The 16,176-nt window shown below is 44.7% G+C and overlaps 1 protein-coding gene across 5 annotated transcripts in view; it reads right to left on the minus strand.

The window, feature by feature from the left end:
• CNTRL (centriolin) overlaps positions 1 to 16,176 on the minus strand; it is a 27,274-nt gene that overhangs the window by 1,281 nt on the left and 9,817 nt on the right. For 3 of the 5 annotated variants that reach the window (XM_031057324.1, XM_031057323.1, XM_031057320.1), the window contains 30 exons: positions 14,769 to 14,922; positions 14,126 to 14,346; positions 13,344 to 13,520; positions 12,920 to 13,054; positions 12,685 to 12,830; positions 12,102 to 12,282; positions 11,439 to 11,618; positions 11,011 to 11,190; positions 10,391 to 10,507; positions 9,956 to 10,100; positions 9,350 to 9,489; positions 8,696 to 8,879; positions 8,149 to 8,453; positions 7,755 to 7,963; positions 7,401 to 7,593; positions 6,949 to 7,079; positions 6,671 to 6,811; positions 6,432 to 6,558; positions 6,100 to 6,264; positions 5,222 to 5,381; positions 5,002 to 5,117; positions 4,308 to 4,525; positions 3,777 to 3,934; positions 3,443 to 3,516; positions 2,887 to 3,075; positions 2,312 to 2,537; positions 1,931 to 2,136; positions 911 to 1,177; positions 771 to 833; positions 13 to 107 (listed from right to left, as the gene is read on the minus strand). In XM_031057324.1, coding sequence (XP_030913184.1) covers positions 13 to 107; positions 771 to 833; positions 911 to 1,177; positions 1,931 to 2,136; positions 2,312 to 2,537; positions 2,887 to 3,075; positions 3,443 to 3,516; positions 3,777 to 3,934; positions 4,308 to 4,525; positions 5,002 to 5,117; positions 5,222 to 5,381; positions 6,100 to 6,264; positions 6,432 to 6,558; positions 6,671 to 6,811; positions 6,949 to 7,079; positions 7,401 to 7,593; positions 7,755 to 7,963; positions 8,149 to 8,453; positions 8,696 to 8,879; positions 9,350 to 9,489; positions 9,956 to 10,100; positions 10,391 to 10,507; positions 11,011 to 11,190; positions 11,439 to 11,618; positions 12,102 to 12,282; positions 12,685 to 12,830; positions 12,920 to 13,054; positions 13,344 to 13,520; positions 14,126 to 14,346; positions 14,769 to 14,922 — 5,003 coding nt within the window. Of the gene's footprint in view, positions 1 to 10; positions 108 to 770; positions 834 to 910; positions 1,178 to 1,930; positions 2,137 to 2,311; positions 2,538 to 2,886; positions 3,076 to 3,442; positions 3,517 to 3,776; positions 3,935 to 4,307; positions 4,526 to 5,001; positions 5,118 to 5,221; positions 5,382 to 6,099; positions 6,265 to 6,431; positions 6,559 to 6,670; positions 6,812 to 6,948; positions 7,080 to 7,400; positions 7,594 to 7,754; positions 7,964 to 8,148; positions 8,454 to 8,695; positions 8,880 to 9,349; positions 9,490 to 9,955; positions 10,101 to 10,390; positions 10,508 to 11,010; positions 11,191 to 11,438; positions 11,619 to 12,101; positions 12,283 to 12,684; positions 12,831 to 12,919; positions 13,055 to 13,343; positions 13,521 to 14,125; positions 14,347 to 14,768; positions 14,923 to 15,999; positions 16,145 to 16,176 lie in introns of those variants that run through there. The other 2 variants (XM_031057325.1, XM_031057321.1) reach the window with 2 other exon arrangements.

The raw sequence follows: 16,176 nt of genomic DNA on the forward strand, positions 1-16,176 counted from the left end.
CCGCGCACGGGCAGCTGGCGCTGGAGGCTGTGCAGGCTCCCGGCCGTCTGCCGCTTCCCCTGCAGCAGCACCTCGGCCTGCTTGGCCATGCAGCGCCGCAGCTGCGCCTGCAACACACGGCACGGTCACACCGGGGCTGGGCACACAGGGCTGGGCACACAGGGTCACACCGGGGCTGGGCACAAAGGGTCACACCGGGGCTGGGCACACAGGGATGGGCACAAAGGGTCACACCGGGGCTGGGCACACAGGGATGGGCACACTGGGGCTAGGGCCACTGGGCTGGGCACAAGCAGGCCAGGCACACCGGGTCACACTGGGGCTGGGCACACCCATGCCAGACACAAAGGGCATGAGAACACTGTGTAAAGTCAGCCCTGAAGGCTGGAAGATTGAGTCTCACACCACAAGCAGAGGGGAGTGGGTTTGGGACTTATTTTTACATAAGTTTTGTTTTGATGGCCGTGTTCTAACTGAGCCTAGACCTTAAGGTGATCAGCGTGGTGCTGAACTCCTCTGTCATGTTGCTGATATACCACAGGATGATATAAATGAGAGAATCTTGTTGGGATACTCCAACATCCAATTAAGTGCCAATTAAAATTACTTATCTTGGTGCAGCCAGGCTTTTACTGTTCCCACCCAAGGCTCCTCTCTCTGGTCATTACAGAGTGGATTTGCCCGAGCTGGAGGAGGATCCCCACTCCCCCAGGTTGTTCAGATCATGTTTGGAAGGGGCCCAAGGGATGTGAGGGGCACGGATGTGGCACCTTGAGCCTGTCCTCATGCTGCTGCAGCTTCTCCCGGCGTGCCTCTCCCCGCCACTGCTCATCCTTGGGGAAAAAAAAGCACATTCAGCCAGAGGGACCAACACAGCACCAGGAGCAGCCACCTGTCCAAAGCATTTTACCAGTAAGAAGAATCTGGAAATGTTGAACTTCTCTTCCAAGGAGAGGAGCTGTCTGTCAGCAGTGAAGGGAGCAGTCTCTGAGTTATCACACTCACATTGCAGGCTCCTCTTTCCTTCCGTTGATTCTTCCAAATCTTCCAAGGGGTCTAGAGAAGATGAGCGTGAAGATTTAAACCCCGTCCTAATTTCATTTTCAACCTCCAGGTTAAGCAAGTTTGCTGCACTCTCCATTTCCCTTTGTCTCTCTTCCAGGTCTTGGGTTTTAACCTGCAGTACAAAACAGTTGGGTTACAAACACCAGTCCTTAACCTAAACCTGCCTCACACTCTGACCTTGCAGGGCCTTCCCAAACGCCAACAACATTCTTCTCTGTTTTTAAAGGGCTTCACAACAACTTAGAAAGGGTTTATTGAAGGACTAGAAGGAGTCAGACAAGGTGAATCACTTTTTAATTTAAAGTGAGTATTTAAAGAAGAAAAAGCTGGCCCAAGCTGGCACTGGCAAGTTGTTAAATGCCTGCTGAGTAGCTCTGAAGATTTCTAACATTCAGTGATTTGCATAAATGACAACTCTGGGTGTATTTTCAATCATGAATACAGGAGGAAGATTCAAAACCAATACAAAATGAGCTTGGCTGAAGCCATGAACGCTCAGCCCCTGGATGTGGCCCCCAGCTGTACCTGGCTCTGGGGGTGGCTGCAGTCCCCCCTGACTGTGGGGGATGAGCTCAGCCAGGGCCCTGGCACTCTGCAAGCTGCCACCTCCCTGCTCCTGCTCCCAGCCTTTTACTGCAGCACCCACTACAGAACATGAGCTAAGAGAACCCTGATTCCTGTGAGGCAGAAACGGGAGTAACTCAGGTGTTGTGCAGCACTGGGAATGCCAGAGGGGGTTGCCTCAACTCTGCTCAGGAAGTTGTTGCATTACTTTGTACCTCCAATGGCAAAAAGGGGTGTTCCAGCATTCTGCTGTTTAAAATAACCCAAACCCCCAAACTTTCCCCACTCAGCAAGGACTTACTTGCAGTTTGCTTTCAAGCTCCATCCTTTGCATTTTCTGTGTTTCTTTCAGATTCAAGATTTGTTTTTCTGCTTCTCTCCTCTCTGACACTATCTGACCTTGAAGTTGCTTTAGCTCAGACTTGGAGACCTCCAGTTCCTTCTGAAGACACTGTATTTCTTTATCTTTTTGTTGCAACTGTAATTCTTTTTCTGAGAGCTGATGTTCTGTGAAGAACATTTAAAAAAAATCCTGATTAGCAAAACTTATCTTGGCCCACTTCATACATAGCAGATATTTTCCAAACACCAAGAACCCAAACAAGATGAACAAAAATATTTGTTGTGCCATTATCCTCAGCCCCCAGAGATGGTGGCAGTTCATTTGGGCAATGACTCTTACTGCTTTTTCTGATGGTTTCTTCAAGAGCTGCACACCGGGACTCCTCCTTTTCCAGCTTCCCAAGGTTCTCCTCTGCCAGCCTGACTTTGGCTATTGCCTGCTCCAGTTTCTTGTGCTGATCTGTTAGCTCCTTTTCCAACAGGATTTTCTGATCCTTCACTTTAGCTGCACATTCTTCCAGTTTTTTCCCTTCACGCTCCGAGTTTTGCTTGAGGCGATGAAGAACCTGCCAGAAACCCCCACACTCTGAGCTTGAACCAGCACCAACTCAGGGAGAACAAAAACCATCACTAAGAGACATGAGAGAAGTAAAACCAGCATAAACTGGAAAGAACTGCAGTCTAACAGTCCCTACTGACAAAAACTGTTTGTCAATTTTTCTTGCCTCTCTCATTTTCAGAACAGCTCCCTCAGGTTTTCTTTTGGATCACACTTTGCTGAAACTCCTCACCCAACCCGAGCTAATTTGGCCAAACCAATCTGTGCTTTTGTGATTATTTGTAAACTCACACCTCAAACTTTCTGAATTATTTTTAAGGTCAGGAGGAAGTGAGGCAACTCAGGGCGCTCATTACCGCTTCCTGTTGGGCGAGTTCTGTTTCCTTCTCCTCAATCTTTTTCTGGAGCTGCTGCAGTTGGCTCTGCCTCTTCTTGTGCCTCTCCTGGCATTCCTTACGTTTCCTTAAATACTCTCGGATCTCTTCCTTCAGGGCTGCCTGCTCCCTGAGCAGCTCCTCCTGCTGCCTGGAGTTCTTTTCCAAATCCTGCAATGGAAAACAAAAGCACGTGGCAGGAGGAGCTGGGAAGAAGAAGCAGCCCCAAAGGTTTGGGTTTGAGAGATCAGAGCTGGCCACTGGCACACTCAGGGCTCCTTCACTCAAACCAGCCACAGGGTGAATCAGAAGAAGCCACCAGATAAAAAGCCAGGACGTGCTGCTTGGTTGGTTGTTGTTAAATGATCTTCTTCCCAAGAAGCAATAAACCCACTCCACACTCAGCAAGAAGAAGGCAATAAAGCAATCCCTGCTCTCAGCTCTGCAGGGCTCTGGTGTCGAGCTGTGCCCTCATGAACAGGTCAGGAACAACAACAGACTCCCAGAGTGACCATAAGGATGTTTCACCAAAACCAACCTGTTCCACAAGGTGAAGCTGCTGCCTCGAGTCATTCAGTTCTACTTGCAGTGTTTCCAGTTCTTCCTTTTTCCCTAGAAAAGTATTTGGTGACAAGAATTTTCAATCAGCAGTCTGAAATACCAATACACAGAAATTCTCTCTCTTCATGAGCAAAGAGTGAGTAAGACAAATACAGTTTATGAAATGTCCATTTTTCAACATGTTAAATTTTCTGCCTATGGACATGTGAGCATGCTGAATGTTTAATATCATACAGTTCAGTTAAAGTGTGTCTTTTAACAGAATTTCTCTTCAAGTGTATCACTCCTTAAACCCAAAAATTGATCTTAACCTTGAAGATCCTCCTGGACAGCAACAATCTCTGCATTCAGTGATTTCTTCTGCTTGTTCAGTAGCTCCACCTCCTGCTGCAGGTTCTTAACATCCAATTCCACTTTTTCCATGTTGGACAGTGCAGTTCTGCTGCTGTCTTCAGCAGCAGTTAAGTCCCTGTAAAACGTGAATCACATTCTTGGTTAGTTGGAAATCCTTGGTGAGGACTTAAAAAATGTCAGTAAAACCCTCGAGCAGTCAGAGCAAGACAAATGTCCTGTTCCAAGATGCAACACTTTACTTTTTGTAACATTTCTCATGGCATTGCCAGGATATAAAAATGCTGCTGATTCATCAGCTCCATTGCTGAATATTTTTTAAATCTGCTGTAGAAAGGCTTAAAGCAAAAGCTCCACAGAACATAAGAAAATGCCTGCTCTGTATCACTGGGCACCTCAGAGTTGGAGCTGTATTTTTAATTACAACACACAGACACTCATACACTTCCCCATCCCTTCTGATCTCTGCAGGAAAAAAGAAATTCCCCCACCTTTTGGTTTGTGACAACCTCTTCTCCAAGCTCCTGGAGTCCTCCTCCAGCCTCTCCTTCTCCCTGCTCAGAGCCTCGATGCTGCTCTGCAGAGCTCTCAGGTGGGAGCCCAGCTGCTCCTTCTCCTCCCGGTCCCTCCTGAGGAGCTGCTCCTGCCAATCCACCTCCCCCTGCTGGCACTGCAACAACCTCTGGGCATTCTCCAGCTTTAACTTCTCCTGGGGAAAACAGGCATGGTGAGCACCACGTTTCTGTGGCCCAGAAGCAGAACAAGTACTGACATCCTTGGCTGCAGCCAGAGTGGTTTGAGTGCATTCAATGGAGGAAGGTGACAATAAAATGGTTCCAAGTGCCTTGGGGACATTTTTAGTGCCAGAGATCCCCCAGCTGAGTTAAACTCCCTTCCACACTCATTGTTTGGAAGTGACAGGATCCAGATAAAAAGACTCTGAAGTTCCTAAAACCAGCATCCATCATTCTACAGCCCCAGAAGAGCTTCTGTGCTCCCTCTCTCTCACATACCACCAAAAATCCCATTATTTTAAAGGGCCAAGGCAGACTTAAGAGTTTTCTGTGATAAGCTGAAATCAGATTAGAAACTGATTGATTTAAAACTATCAGGACTCTGTTACTCAAGGCTTAGGAGAACCACAGATGTCCCAGTTCCTGCATCAGCCACAGAAGCATTTCTTACCTCTAGAACAGCCACCTGGGTCCTTTCCAGCTCATTGACCTTCTGCTCATGTTGGAGTTTCAAACCTTCCAGTTCATTCTTCTCAAGCTCCAGCATTTCCAGCACATGTTTCAGTTCTAGGGAGGTGAAATAAAGAGCAGTTACTGGATTAGGATGAGAACTAAAGAGCTCTGTGTGCTCCTTCCCAATCTCACAAAACCCAGTGAATCCCAGGACATACCCATCTTGTGCTTGCTGATTTGCCCAAGTATTGCTTCAAGATTTTCCTCCTCCTTTCTAATATCCTTCTTTAGGACCAGAAGCTGTGCTTTTCTCTCATTCATCTGCACATCCAGTTCATTCTTCTCAGCACTAAGCTCTCCCAGAAGTATTTTTATTTCCTGAGAGAAAGTATCAATGGTACAAGGAATACCATTCTTTGCAATTTAAAATTAATATTTCCTTTAAACTGAAATTCTAAATATTTATAAAATAATTTAACAGTCTGTCATCAATACTGTGGTTTAACAAACAAAGAATACAAAATATTTAAGTAAAGGTCTTGTTTGTTGATGATTTGGAGTAGTAATTCTGCAAAGATTTTGATCTCCAAATCTCACCACAACATTGTCATTCAAGTGAATAATAGGCCTTAAAACAAAACCAGACAAGAAACCCTCACAAAAGAAAATAAACCACAAAATCTAATTAGCCCTGATGCTTGGTTTTGATTTCAGCAGGGAAGTACAGATTCCTCTCTGTGCAAATGGGGATGGGGACAGACTGGGGCAGCTGTGTTGTGTTTTACACACCCTGATCACACTGATTTCCTTCAGCAGCTGCTCCCCAGCACCAGGAAGTCATTCACAGACTCATATTTAATGTAACTTAGCTCTCAAGGGACCAGTTCTGTAAGAACTGCTGGAACTGGGGAGCTCTTCCTCGTGCATCTGGACCAAGCTTTTAATCACACAAACCCATCAAATTCCATGTTCTGTTTCTCAGTGGGTTTGGGGAGGGCACAAAAAGCAAAACTGATTTTGTGGAAACCTCCTGGAATGTTTGTAGTACTTCAAGTCTTTTGTTTGAAATTATTGAAAACTCATTTAGGAAACTTGCCTTTATTTGGAGAAGCTTTTCATGAGCTTCAGTCTCTCCATCTCGAAGAGCTTCCTTGAGGTCACCTTTCCTTTGGGAAATGCAGTCCTGAAGGCCATGGAGCTCTTCTCTTCTTTGAGTCACCTGCTGCTCCAGGAACAGGAGCTCCTGCTTCTGAGCAGAAATCTACAGTGGAGAAGTTGAACAGAAGAATCAGTGCAAGCTTTTGTTTTTGTAGCTACACATGAAAAAAAACCCACATGAAAAAGTGCAGAGAGCCTGGGATCATAACTGGGAGACAAAGGTCAATCCCAACAAAATGGATAGCCCAGGGTTAGTAGGCCAAGCCTCACCTGATCTTTCAATGTTTCCAGTTCAGTTTTCTTGCCCTGAACAAGGTTTTCTGCTTCTCTGATGATTTGGAGATGCTGGCCCTCGTTCCCTTCTGCAAGTCGGATGTCTCCTTGGAGCTTCTGAAGGCTGAGAGTGAGGATTAAAGCAGGAGTCAGCAGAAGTGAGAATATCTTAGGCAGTGACTCACTGGAGGAGATGTTTAACTTCACACAGTCCATGGTAAATTGAAAGTCCTCACCTTTCAGTGAGCATTTCTATCTTCTGGTTTAATGACTGCAACTCAGAGTCTCTTGCAGCCACCATTTTGTTGATTTCCTTCAAAATACCTTCTTGTTCCCTCTTGAGCTGCTCCAAACCCCTCGTATCTGTCTGTAATAACCTAGAAGAGCATTTATTCCTTTTCATATTAACATTTTAACAGCTCTCCCTCTCCAAAAGCAGTGTCCTGATACTGGAAAGACCCCAGTCCTTGTCCTCACCCCGTGTGACACAAACCCACAGGAGCACCCAGGCTACCTGAGCTGCTGAGTTGCTTTCACAACTTTGGTGGCAGTTTCCTGAGCCCTCTGCTCCAGCTCCTCTGCCTCCATTTCAGTGCAGGACAAATGGTGTTTGGCACGATTGTACTTCTGCAGAGTCTCTTTAGTCTAGAGCAAAAATTGAAGATTGAGATATTTCACCTTATGCTGCACTTTCTGTTTAAAGGTGAGCTCCTGGCTGGAATATTCCACCTCAGCCTTCTCCCTCTTTCTACCATGAATAACTTTTTCTCCTCTCTTGTCCAGAGCAGAAAACCTTCCTCCTCTTCAACAAGGACTAAACCAAGTTCTTCTAGCACAGTTTATTTCCCAACTTACTTCCATATAGAAGCATTTTAAGAGGTTCCAGATTACCCAAGTGAAAATAAACTGCCTAGACAAACAAAACAACTCAAATCCCTCTGCCCTCAGGGCTTTGCCTTCCCTCACCTTGCCCCGGGTGCTCTCCAGCTCCACCTGGGCCTCTGTGAGGAGCCTGTTGGCCTCTCGGAGCTCGGCCCGGCGTTTCAGGAGAGTTTTCTCTGCACACTCAATCTCCCCTGCAACATCTTCCTGCTGCTGGAGGGACTTCTCCAGCTGCAGCTCTGCAAGGAGGCTGTCGGTGTAGCCATCAATAAAGTCCCTGAAAGGATGGAATTAAATACAACATGGAATTAAAATGCAGAGATGCCAAAGATCTGGGAGCCTTTTGAAGTTCTAGATTTGTAAATGGTTTAAAAGCTGACTTTTGCTGGGAAGAGGGTGAGGTATTTGCACAGGCTGCCTTCCAGTGCCCGTCCCCACCTGTGTGTGCTCCGGTTCTGAGCCGCCCGGCGCAGCTCTGCCACCTCCCCTTCCAGCTCTGCTCTTTCCTGCTCCAGTTCTTCAACATTCCCATGCAATCTTTCCACCTCCTTTCTGTATTTATGCTCAGCTGCCTCTGAGCATTTCTCTTTGTATTTCTGAGACTTTAAATAGCACACAGTGTCTTCCAGCCTTGAGACTTCACTCTCCTGCACACAGGGAACAGAACAGCACAATCAGGATCCATTTTCCAGCTGAGGCCTCCTGACACCCAGCAGCAGCTCCAGCTGGCAAAGGCTGTAACCAGATCCAGACCCTTCCTAGCAGGGAGCTTTTCCTAGAATACATTTGTCAGTCAGCTCCCAAGGGTCCCAGCTGCAGCTCTGGTTCTTACCAGGTCCTGATGTTCAGGCACGTTGCAGAGGAGCACTCCCAGGGGAAGGAGTGGCACGGTGAAGTTTGGAGGCAGAGGGCCACAAACCACCTGGGATCCCAGAGGAGCTGGGCCATGGATGGTGCAGCCAGGAGCAGCTGGAGCTCCAGTGGCTGCTGCAGGAGGGGGGCCAGAAACCCCCACACCCTGAGGGGCAGGGGTCCCATCTGGAAGGGCTGTGTAAATAACTGTGCCCGGGGGTGGGACAAAGGCTTCAGGGACAGGAGATCCTGCATTTCCTTCACCATCTTCTTTTGCTCTTATTTCTTTAAAAGAGACAAAACCAAACATGTTACTTTTAATAACTTTTTCAGTAGAGATAGTCTTGAAATGCACATTCTAAATTCTATGTAATTTACAAAAATGTTGCTTAAACAAAGTTATTCAACAGTAATAAACATTTATATTCACTCATGCCCATCAAGAAAAAAAACAAACCTCTCTGTGAACTCTAAGCAAGTCCATCTTTAGTCTGCTCCTAAACATTCTGAGACTGACACTGACTCACCTTTGCCAGAATTTGCTTTGTACAGCCTATTTCTGACTGGTGAGTAAACCCAACATCCTTGGCTGGGCAGGTCCTCCCTCCCACAGGGCGTGTCCTGAGCACCCCCTCTCCTGGCTGGGGATGTGCCAGAGCACCCCAAACACACTCCAGAGTCTTTGGTGCTCTGGGAAGCAGGAGTTGAAGCCTAAAGAAAAATACAGAAATGATAAATCATGGCAAATAAAGGAACTGTTGCAAACATTCTAATGATTTTTCAGAACAGGCTACACATACCCTGGTGTCTCTCAGTTCTAAGCATGATGCTGCTTTAAAAGCACTGAATATATTTTAACAGTATTGGTTTTAAATTCAGACAAATATTCTCTTGAAAGAAATGTTTGTCTGTAACACCTCCTTTTAGCCCTTACCTAAATGGATTTTCAGTAGTGCCCCCTGAACAGTTCTCTCCCCATGTGATGTACCTGGACTCCCATCAGCACAGTAAAGGCCTTTACCAGGGAACATTTGTGTGTGATTTATTTCAGTATTTCACCTACATGCCAGCCAATATTTGTTCTTAAATTTCTCCCAAATCTACTAAATTTATAATGCACTTTCCCCCATCTAAGGGCTTCCACAAGGAGAACAACCCATAAGAGGATTTTTATTCCTGACCTGTGATGATGGCAGGTAGTACCAGCATCCCCCTCTTTTCAGGGGCTCTGCTGTACTGGGGCTGTGATCATTCTGCTGCAAGAGCACATTTCTGAGGGCTGCAATTTCATCCTGTAAGGTTTCAATTTCATCTTTGTTACCTGCAAATTAAGCACAGTTTTAGAGTCATCCAAGGCAAACAGTTAAATAGATACTGCATTCAACTTTTCCCTCAATGCTATCTAGTTCAACTGGAACTATATTTAAATAAAATGGTTGCTGAGGAAAACAAACTAAACGTGATCTATAATGACAGACATACACAGGGGGTTTGGTGGTTTAAGATTGTGGAAATACAAGTTCAGATCCAGGTAAGTGCTGCTCAGTTTCCTTACACAGAGCTCTGCCAATGTCCTGAGCAGTTTAAATGGAATGCTCAGCACAATCAGTGTTTCCTAAAGAGCTGTAAAAAGTGCAAACTAATGAACATTGACACATATCCTGTATAAACCTGTACAGAAGGATATTCTCAACACTATTCTCCAGATTCAAACAGTGAGAAATGGGGAATAACAATCTTCTGTATCCCTGTCTGTCTGCAAGAAGTGGAGAGAAAAGAGAAATTACCTGTCCCAATATTATCCAACAACCATTTCAAACGGTCAATCTCTGCTTTTTGCTGTTCCACAGCTTCACTTAATTTATTGATTTCAAACTTCTGAGTGTCTGATGCAGCAGTTTTCTCACCAGCTTTCTCCATTTCCTGCAGAAGCTATTTGAAATAGAAGTTGAAATCACAAAAAGCTCCCACTCAATGGCACAAAGCTGTCCTTCCCATGCCCTCACACAAGGGATGTTTGAGTGAACAGGTGATGGTTTTCCTTAAAACTCAGCTGCTCCAGGCAGTGAGGTTTTCAGTTTGCTCTGGGGCAGGTGTCAGGGGAGAGAAGAACACTGATCTGGGACAACCTGAGGGGAAAAGGGCAGGGCAAGAACCTCTAAACACGACACTTCCAGAAACTCACTGGTGTTTTATCATATAACACAGAGCAAACAACCTACTTGCTCTTCCTTCTCCTTCAGGAGTTGTTGTAGCAATTCTCTTTCTGCTTCTGCTTTGGCAAGAGCCTGGGAAGCACGAGCTGCCTCAGCACAGAACTCCTGGGCTTCCTCAAGCTCCTGAAATGGAGATTTTCATTTGAGCTGTAGTTTGCAGGAACGTTTCTCAGGCTTGAGATGTGCCATTGTGAAAAGCTAACCATTGAGAACCTGACTGTTCTGGAACTCCAGATTCATGTAAAATACTGTTTCTCCTTTCACTTCACAGCACTGGTACAGTGGAGATGTTATTATGTAGCCAAAAGTGCTTCCCAGTTTGAAAAGGAGTTTCCAGTCCTTTCTTTTGTTTTTCTGGCTACAGAACAATGTATTATCTATTGTTTGCCTTTTAGTCAATAAGAGATTAATGATCTTCCCCCTCCCTTTCCCTCCCACAGCAGGAACCTGTCCATACCCACATTTCCTCCCTCATCTCTGCATCTCAAACTCTGCCCAAAGCAGGGGCTCCTGTGCAGCTCAGAACAGTTTAGGAGAAAGCTCTGAAGCTCATTTGAAGGACACCAGCCCTGCTCCCTCTGCAATAGCATTAACAAGCAATTAATTAATTGCCCAGGCTGCTTGACCTCAGCTCTCTCCTGGTGGATCCTGAGCACAGTTCCCTGCAGAGCCTTGAGCTGCTTTGCAGCGATGGAGAGCTCAGTGGCTGCCAGCTTGTCTGAGGTGATCACTGCTCTCTGCAGCTCCTTCAGCTCCTTGTCCAGACTCAGCACTTGCACCTGTGCCCTGGCATCTTCTCTTTTTTTCTGAAAGCAGGAAAATAGACTTTTACAATGTACTTTCTTTCATCCTCCCCCTCACCACATTTTGTATTATTTAGAAAAAAGTCTAAAGTGAGGACAAGCAGTGAAATTTAAGGAAAAGCAAGATGCTATATTTAACATTTGTGTTCCTGAATGTGTTGTTTTAGCTTAGAAAGCAAAAATTCACAAGTTTTTGTTTCTCTTTCCTGAGCAATCAAGCAGTGCACAGACCTGCCCTCAGCCATCCTTACCCTGTTCTCTAAATCCTCCAGCTGTGCAAGAATAGCCTCTTTTTCTTCATCTGCCTCCTGGAGCTGCTGATCAGTCAGGCCCTGAATCTCTTCCATGCTCTTTATTTTTTCATGTAAACGTTGAATTTCATTCTCTAACTGATGCACCTTGTTCTTATTTTGCTTGTTTTCAGCTTTAACCTGTAAGTAAAATACGTTAAAATAAGTGGCCATAAATTTTTTTTCCAATCAAAAGCCATCCTGTTTTAATTATTTAATTAAATTTCTGGGAAATGCAGTTGCCAGCATACTTTGCATCAAAACAGAAAGGAAAAGTAACTACTGTGCCACTGTAACTGTAATATTTTAAGAGTGCCTCAGTTATTTTATTACAGATATATATATATAATGATCTTTCAACAAGGTTCAGAGCTGTATTTTTCTAGTGGTCATTAAAGTCTTTGTTGCCTCTGAGAAAGATCATTGACTAAATTCCAATTCACCAAACAATCAGGTAAAAATTAGGAAGACTATTAATGAAAAATCAAATCAGACTCCACTGTTACACAAAGGACAGAGCAGAGCAAAGCTTCATTGAGTGAAACTTGATCCTTCAGCTGCAGGTTACATTTTTTAGACTAAGCTGAAATTGTCTCACTCTTGCTTGTGCTGTTTGATACATGCCTGTCTGTATTTCTCCTGCATTTCTTCCAGTTTCTCCTGCTGGGATATCACTTCTTCCTGCAACTGCCTCTGTCCAGCCCATGCTTTCTCTTTTTCCTTCTGTGCATCAGCAAGGATGTCATTGAATTCCTTCTGCAGACTTGCAAGGTTTTTGCCTAAAATATCAGCTGAATTTGGACACCTGGAAAGTTCCAAGACAGAAAACAGTGATTTTAAGTTGTGATCCCAGATACAGAAATCATGAATGACAATTAGTGCAAGTTTGAGAGATGCTGTGTAATTCATCCAGGTGAGGCTGGAAAAGCCCTTTGAGTTCATCAAATCCAACCACTCCCCCAGGACTGCCAAGGCCACCACTGACCCATGTCCCCAAGGGCCACATCTCAATATTTTTTAAATCCCTCCAGTGCTGGTGACTCCACCACTGCCCTGGGCAGCCTGTTCCAATGCCTGGCAAGACTTTCAGTGAGGAAAATTTCTCAGATACTCAATCTGAACCTTCCCTGCCACAACCTGGGGCATTTCCTCTTGTCCTGCCCCTTCCATATGCTCAAATCTCACACTGTACTTTTATTTTACTCACTTCATCTCTCCTGCTCCTGTCTGTAGCCTTTTCCTGAGTTCATTTATACAAGCCATGACATCCTCGGGATGAATTAAATTACCAACTGCATGGTTTAGTTGATTCTGGAGATCTTTAAGCTGCTGTTTTAGGAAATTATTGTCTCCCTAAAAATAGACAAAAAAATTCACACAAATGTAAGCAAACAAATCCACAAGTGATAAAACTAGGATTTTGAATACACCAAAAACTTCACCTGCAATTGCTTGAACTGTAAATGAAGTTTGTAATTTTGTTGTTCCTTTTCTTCTGCCAGTTGTGCTTTGGTCTGAGCATTCTCTAACAGCTGTCTTTCCTTTTCAAGTTCATCCTGCAGGGCTGACAGCTCCATCTACAAAACCACAAAACCTCCACATTAATATCCCCACTCCCAACCCCAACCTGTCACCCAAACACACAACAGATGTATTTCTTAAAACAGTAACAACGTGACAACACCTAAAAAAGATCCAACAAAGCAACCCCAAGCAAACCATCTGCACCTTGCTTCAAAGCAAAGTTTAAATCCCAGCAAACTGACACTGGGGACACACCTGCACCAGCAGTTTGTGATTTAGCTTTGGAGATGAGATGTCCTGGGGTAGCTAACACCTCTGGCAGCGCTAAAGCTCTGCTCTTACCTGGCTAAGTTGTTTCAGTCTTTCAAGCTCTTCTTTTTGCTGCTTGGCTTCAGCATCTCTCTCTCTTAATTGAGCTTCCAGCTCAGCCTTGTGGGTGCTGACCTTCTCCTGAGCACCTTGCAGGGACTCATTTATCTCCCTCTGCTCCTGGAGTGAACTCTCCAGCATTGCAATTTCCTGGAATTTAATACCCCTTTTAGAAGGATGCACCTGGGAGAGCCAAAATTTAAGAGTATTCCCCTCCCTTCCCTTTAACTCAGGAATTCCATTAAAGGGGGGTGGCACTTCTACCTTCAAGGCCAGGTCAGTGGTGCCACTGGCTGTCCAAAATCTACACCCAGGTTAGAAAGGTGGGGCTGGAAGTGAAACAGAGCTGTCCCAGGAGCTCAGGCTCACACAACACTCACCAGGATGCCAGACAGCTCTGGGTCATTGGCTGACAGGACAGACCCCAGCTGCTGACACACAGCCCTGGCCAGTGCCAGAGGGTTCACTGACATCCCCACAGTGTCACTGCAAATCCATTTGCACTGATGTCTGCAAGGTGAAACCTGCCCTTTGAGCCATGTCCCACAAAGTACAGCTTTACTGCATGTCTCTTACCACTGGTTTTAAAGGCCAGATTCTATTCTTGAGGTGTGTGGGCATCTCATCATGTTACCATACCAGAAATTATTTTGTCCAAGGAATTGTGCTTCCCTAGTCCCAGTCTGATCACCAGCTTATTTATTTAAGTTTATTCTTAGATATCTAAACTTGGGAAAAGAGGTATTAAGCCTTACTTTTCTCATATTTTCTGCATCCATGGCAACCACTTCCAGGTTGTTTTTATCCTCCTCCAGACCTGCCAATCTTCCCAGCAAAGATTCTTTTTCCTTCTGCAACTTCTTACACTCCTCATTGGCCTGTTTTGCCTGCTGCTTCACACTCTGCAGGTATTCCTGTAGGCCAGTGATAATACTTTCCAAATCCCTTTTCAGGGCTTCATTTGTTGCTATTTGACCTACAGGAATGCAAAATGAATTGGAGGTAGTTAAAAAGCCACATTTATTTACCAAGCAAACCAAACTGCCTTCCTTCATCATTTCAAATGTTTGCCATTGGAGTAAGTAAAAACAAGTACCTAGAACTCAAGGAGAAAATATTGGTTTTAGGGTTAGGATTCCCAATATTACTGTGTTAACCTGACCACTGGAAGAGTTAAAAGGAATTGCAGCTCTTTGTGCATTCCTGTCCCTCTTTCCCAAGCAGGTAGAAGTGAGGTGAGCACACACAGTTTCCTTCACATCATTTAAGAATAGTTTTTTAGCACTTTTGTACCTATTCTTTATTTCATTTGAGCAAAGATAAACAAATCAATCCTCAATTCAATTGTCATGTTGCCCTAAGTACAAGAAATACCTTGAGACAAAAATTAAAGTTTACCATCAGTGAGCTGCTGCTCCAAATCCTTGATTTCCTCAGTTTCCTTGGCAATCCTGGAGAGCATCTCATCCAGGCGAGTCTCCAGCTGCTGGCAGTGTTTGTTCATGATATCCAGGTGCTGCTCTTTACTTGCTTTTTGAGCTTTCATGTGAGCCTGTCCAGTAACAGAAAGGTAAAGCAGGGCATCAACACAGATTTAAAACATCAAATTGGGATTTTGTCTCTCAGTTCTGCAGTGTCCCACTATCAGCAAGAAAACCCACAAGCTCAGCACACACCATGGTGCTTTGGGGTTTGTTACTTGTTGGTATTTTCCCTCAGTCCTGCCCCACAAAGGACCCCAGATAAGCAGCAATCTGTGACTACCAGCATTGTCTGCAGGCTCCCCCCTGCCCAGGCTGAATAAAGCCTGCATTTATAAATTAGTACTCATGGCTACTATCTTTCTTCCTGCCTTTACATTTTGTTCTACCACTTCCTCTCTCGGTCAAGAACAAACATGATTTCTCCCAGAACCTTTAATCCTGTCATCCTGCATTGCCCTCACAGCAGATGATGCATTAGAACATGTCAGGTCAGCACTTGAATGAAAATACTCTGAATAAACAGCAAGTCGGGTCAACTTGACGGTTACTAAGTTAATATTCCTAAGTAAATCTTATTTTATTAAAATATTTCTGAGCAATACATCACACAGCTCACACAGGCTCTGGACTTAATGCATTTAGTATGAACTAACTCATTGTTTCAGCTGTTTACCAAAACTTGGTTATCAACAGAATAAAGTGTTATTTCTTACCAGTGTGCAATTGCTCAGAAACAACTCAAATGTCACAAACTTGGGAAAATACAGAATTATACTGTCATGATTAACTGCATGTTTTTCTTACTACTCAAAAAAAATAAATCAAGCTTACAGTAGAAAATTTAAATATGAGTTCTCAGAAAAAAGAACACTTACGAAGTTGCTTCCATAACAAAAGTAAATGGGTAAAACCAAAGCTTTTTGTATCTTTAATGGATTAAACCGGAAGTTAACTTAAACATCCATATCAGCACAGTTCAACTTGTCACCTTGCTAAACACAAACTGCCCTGCAGCTTTCAAAACCGAAATTTCAACAAGTAAACCTCGAGCCGCTGCCACTCAGCCATCTTGCTGCAGTCGCCGAATGGCACCAAAAATGCAGTTTTAAAAAGAAACAAAAAGCCACAGGTCCCCGATCACTTACAGCTTTGCCTTTGTCTTTTCTTCCTGAGACAGCACTTGCAGAACGCCCCACCCCTGAGCGGGAATTCATTTGAATAAAGCACCGGGAGCTTCGGCACGGGCAGGAACTGAGCGGAGTCTCCGCGGGGCCGGGGCGGGGGCCAGAGCTGGAGCTGGAGCTGCCGCCCAGGCTCCGCTG

The sequence above is a fragment of the Geospiza fortis genome, unplaced genomic scaffold (assembly GCF_000277835.1).
Source record: "Geospiza fortis unplaced genomic scaffold, GeoFor_1.0 scaffold27, whole genome shotgun sequence".
In the NCBI taxonomy this organism is placed as follows: Eukaryota; Metazoa; Chordata; class Aves; order Passeriformes; family Thraupidae; genus Geospiza; species Geospiza fortis.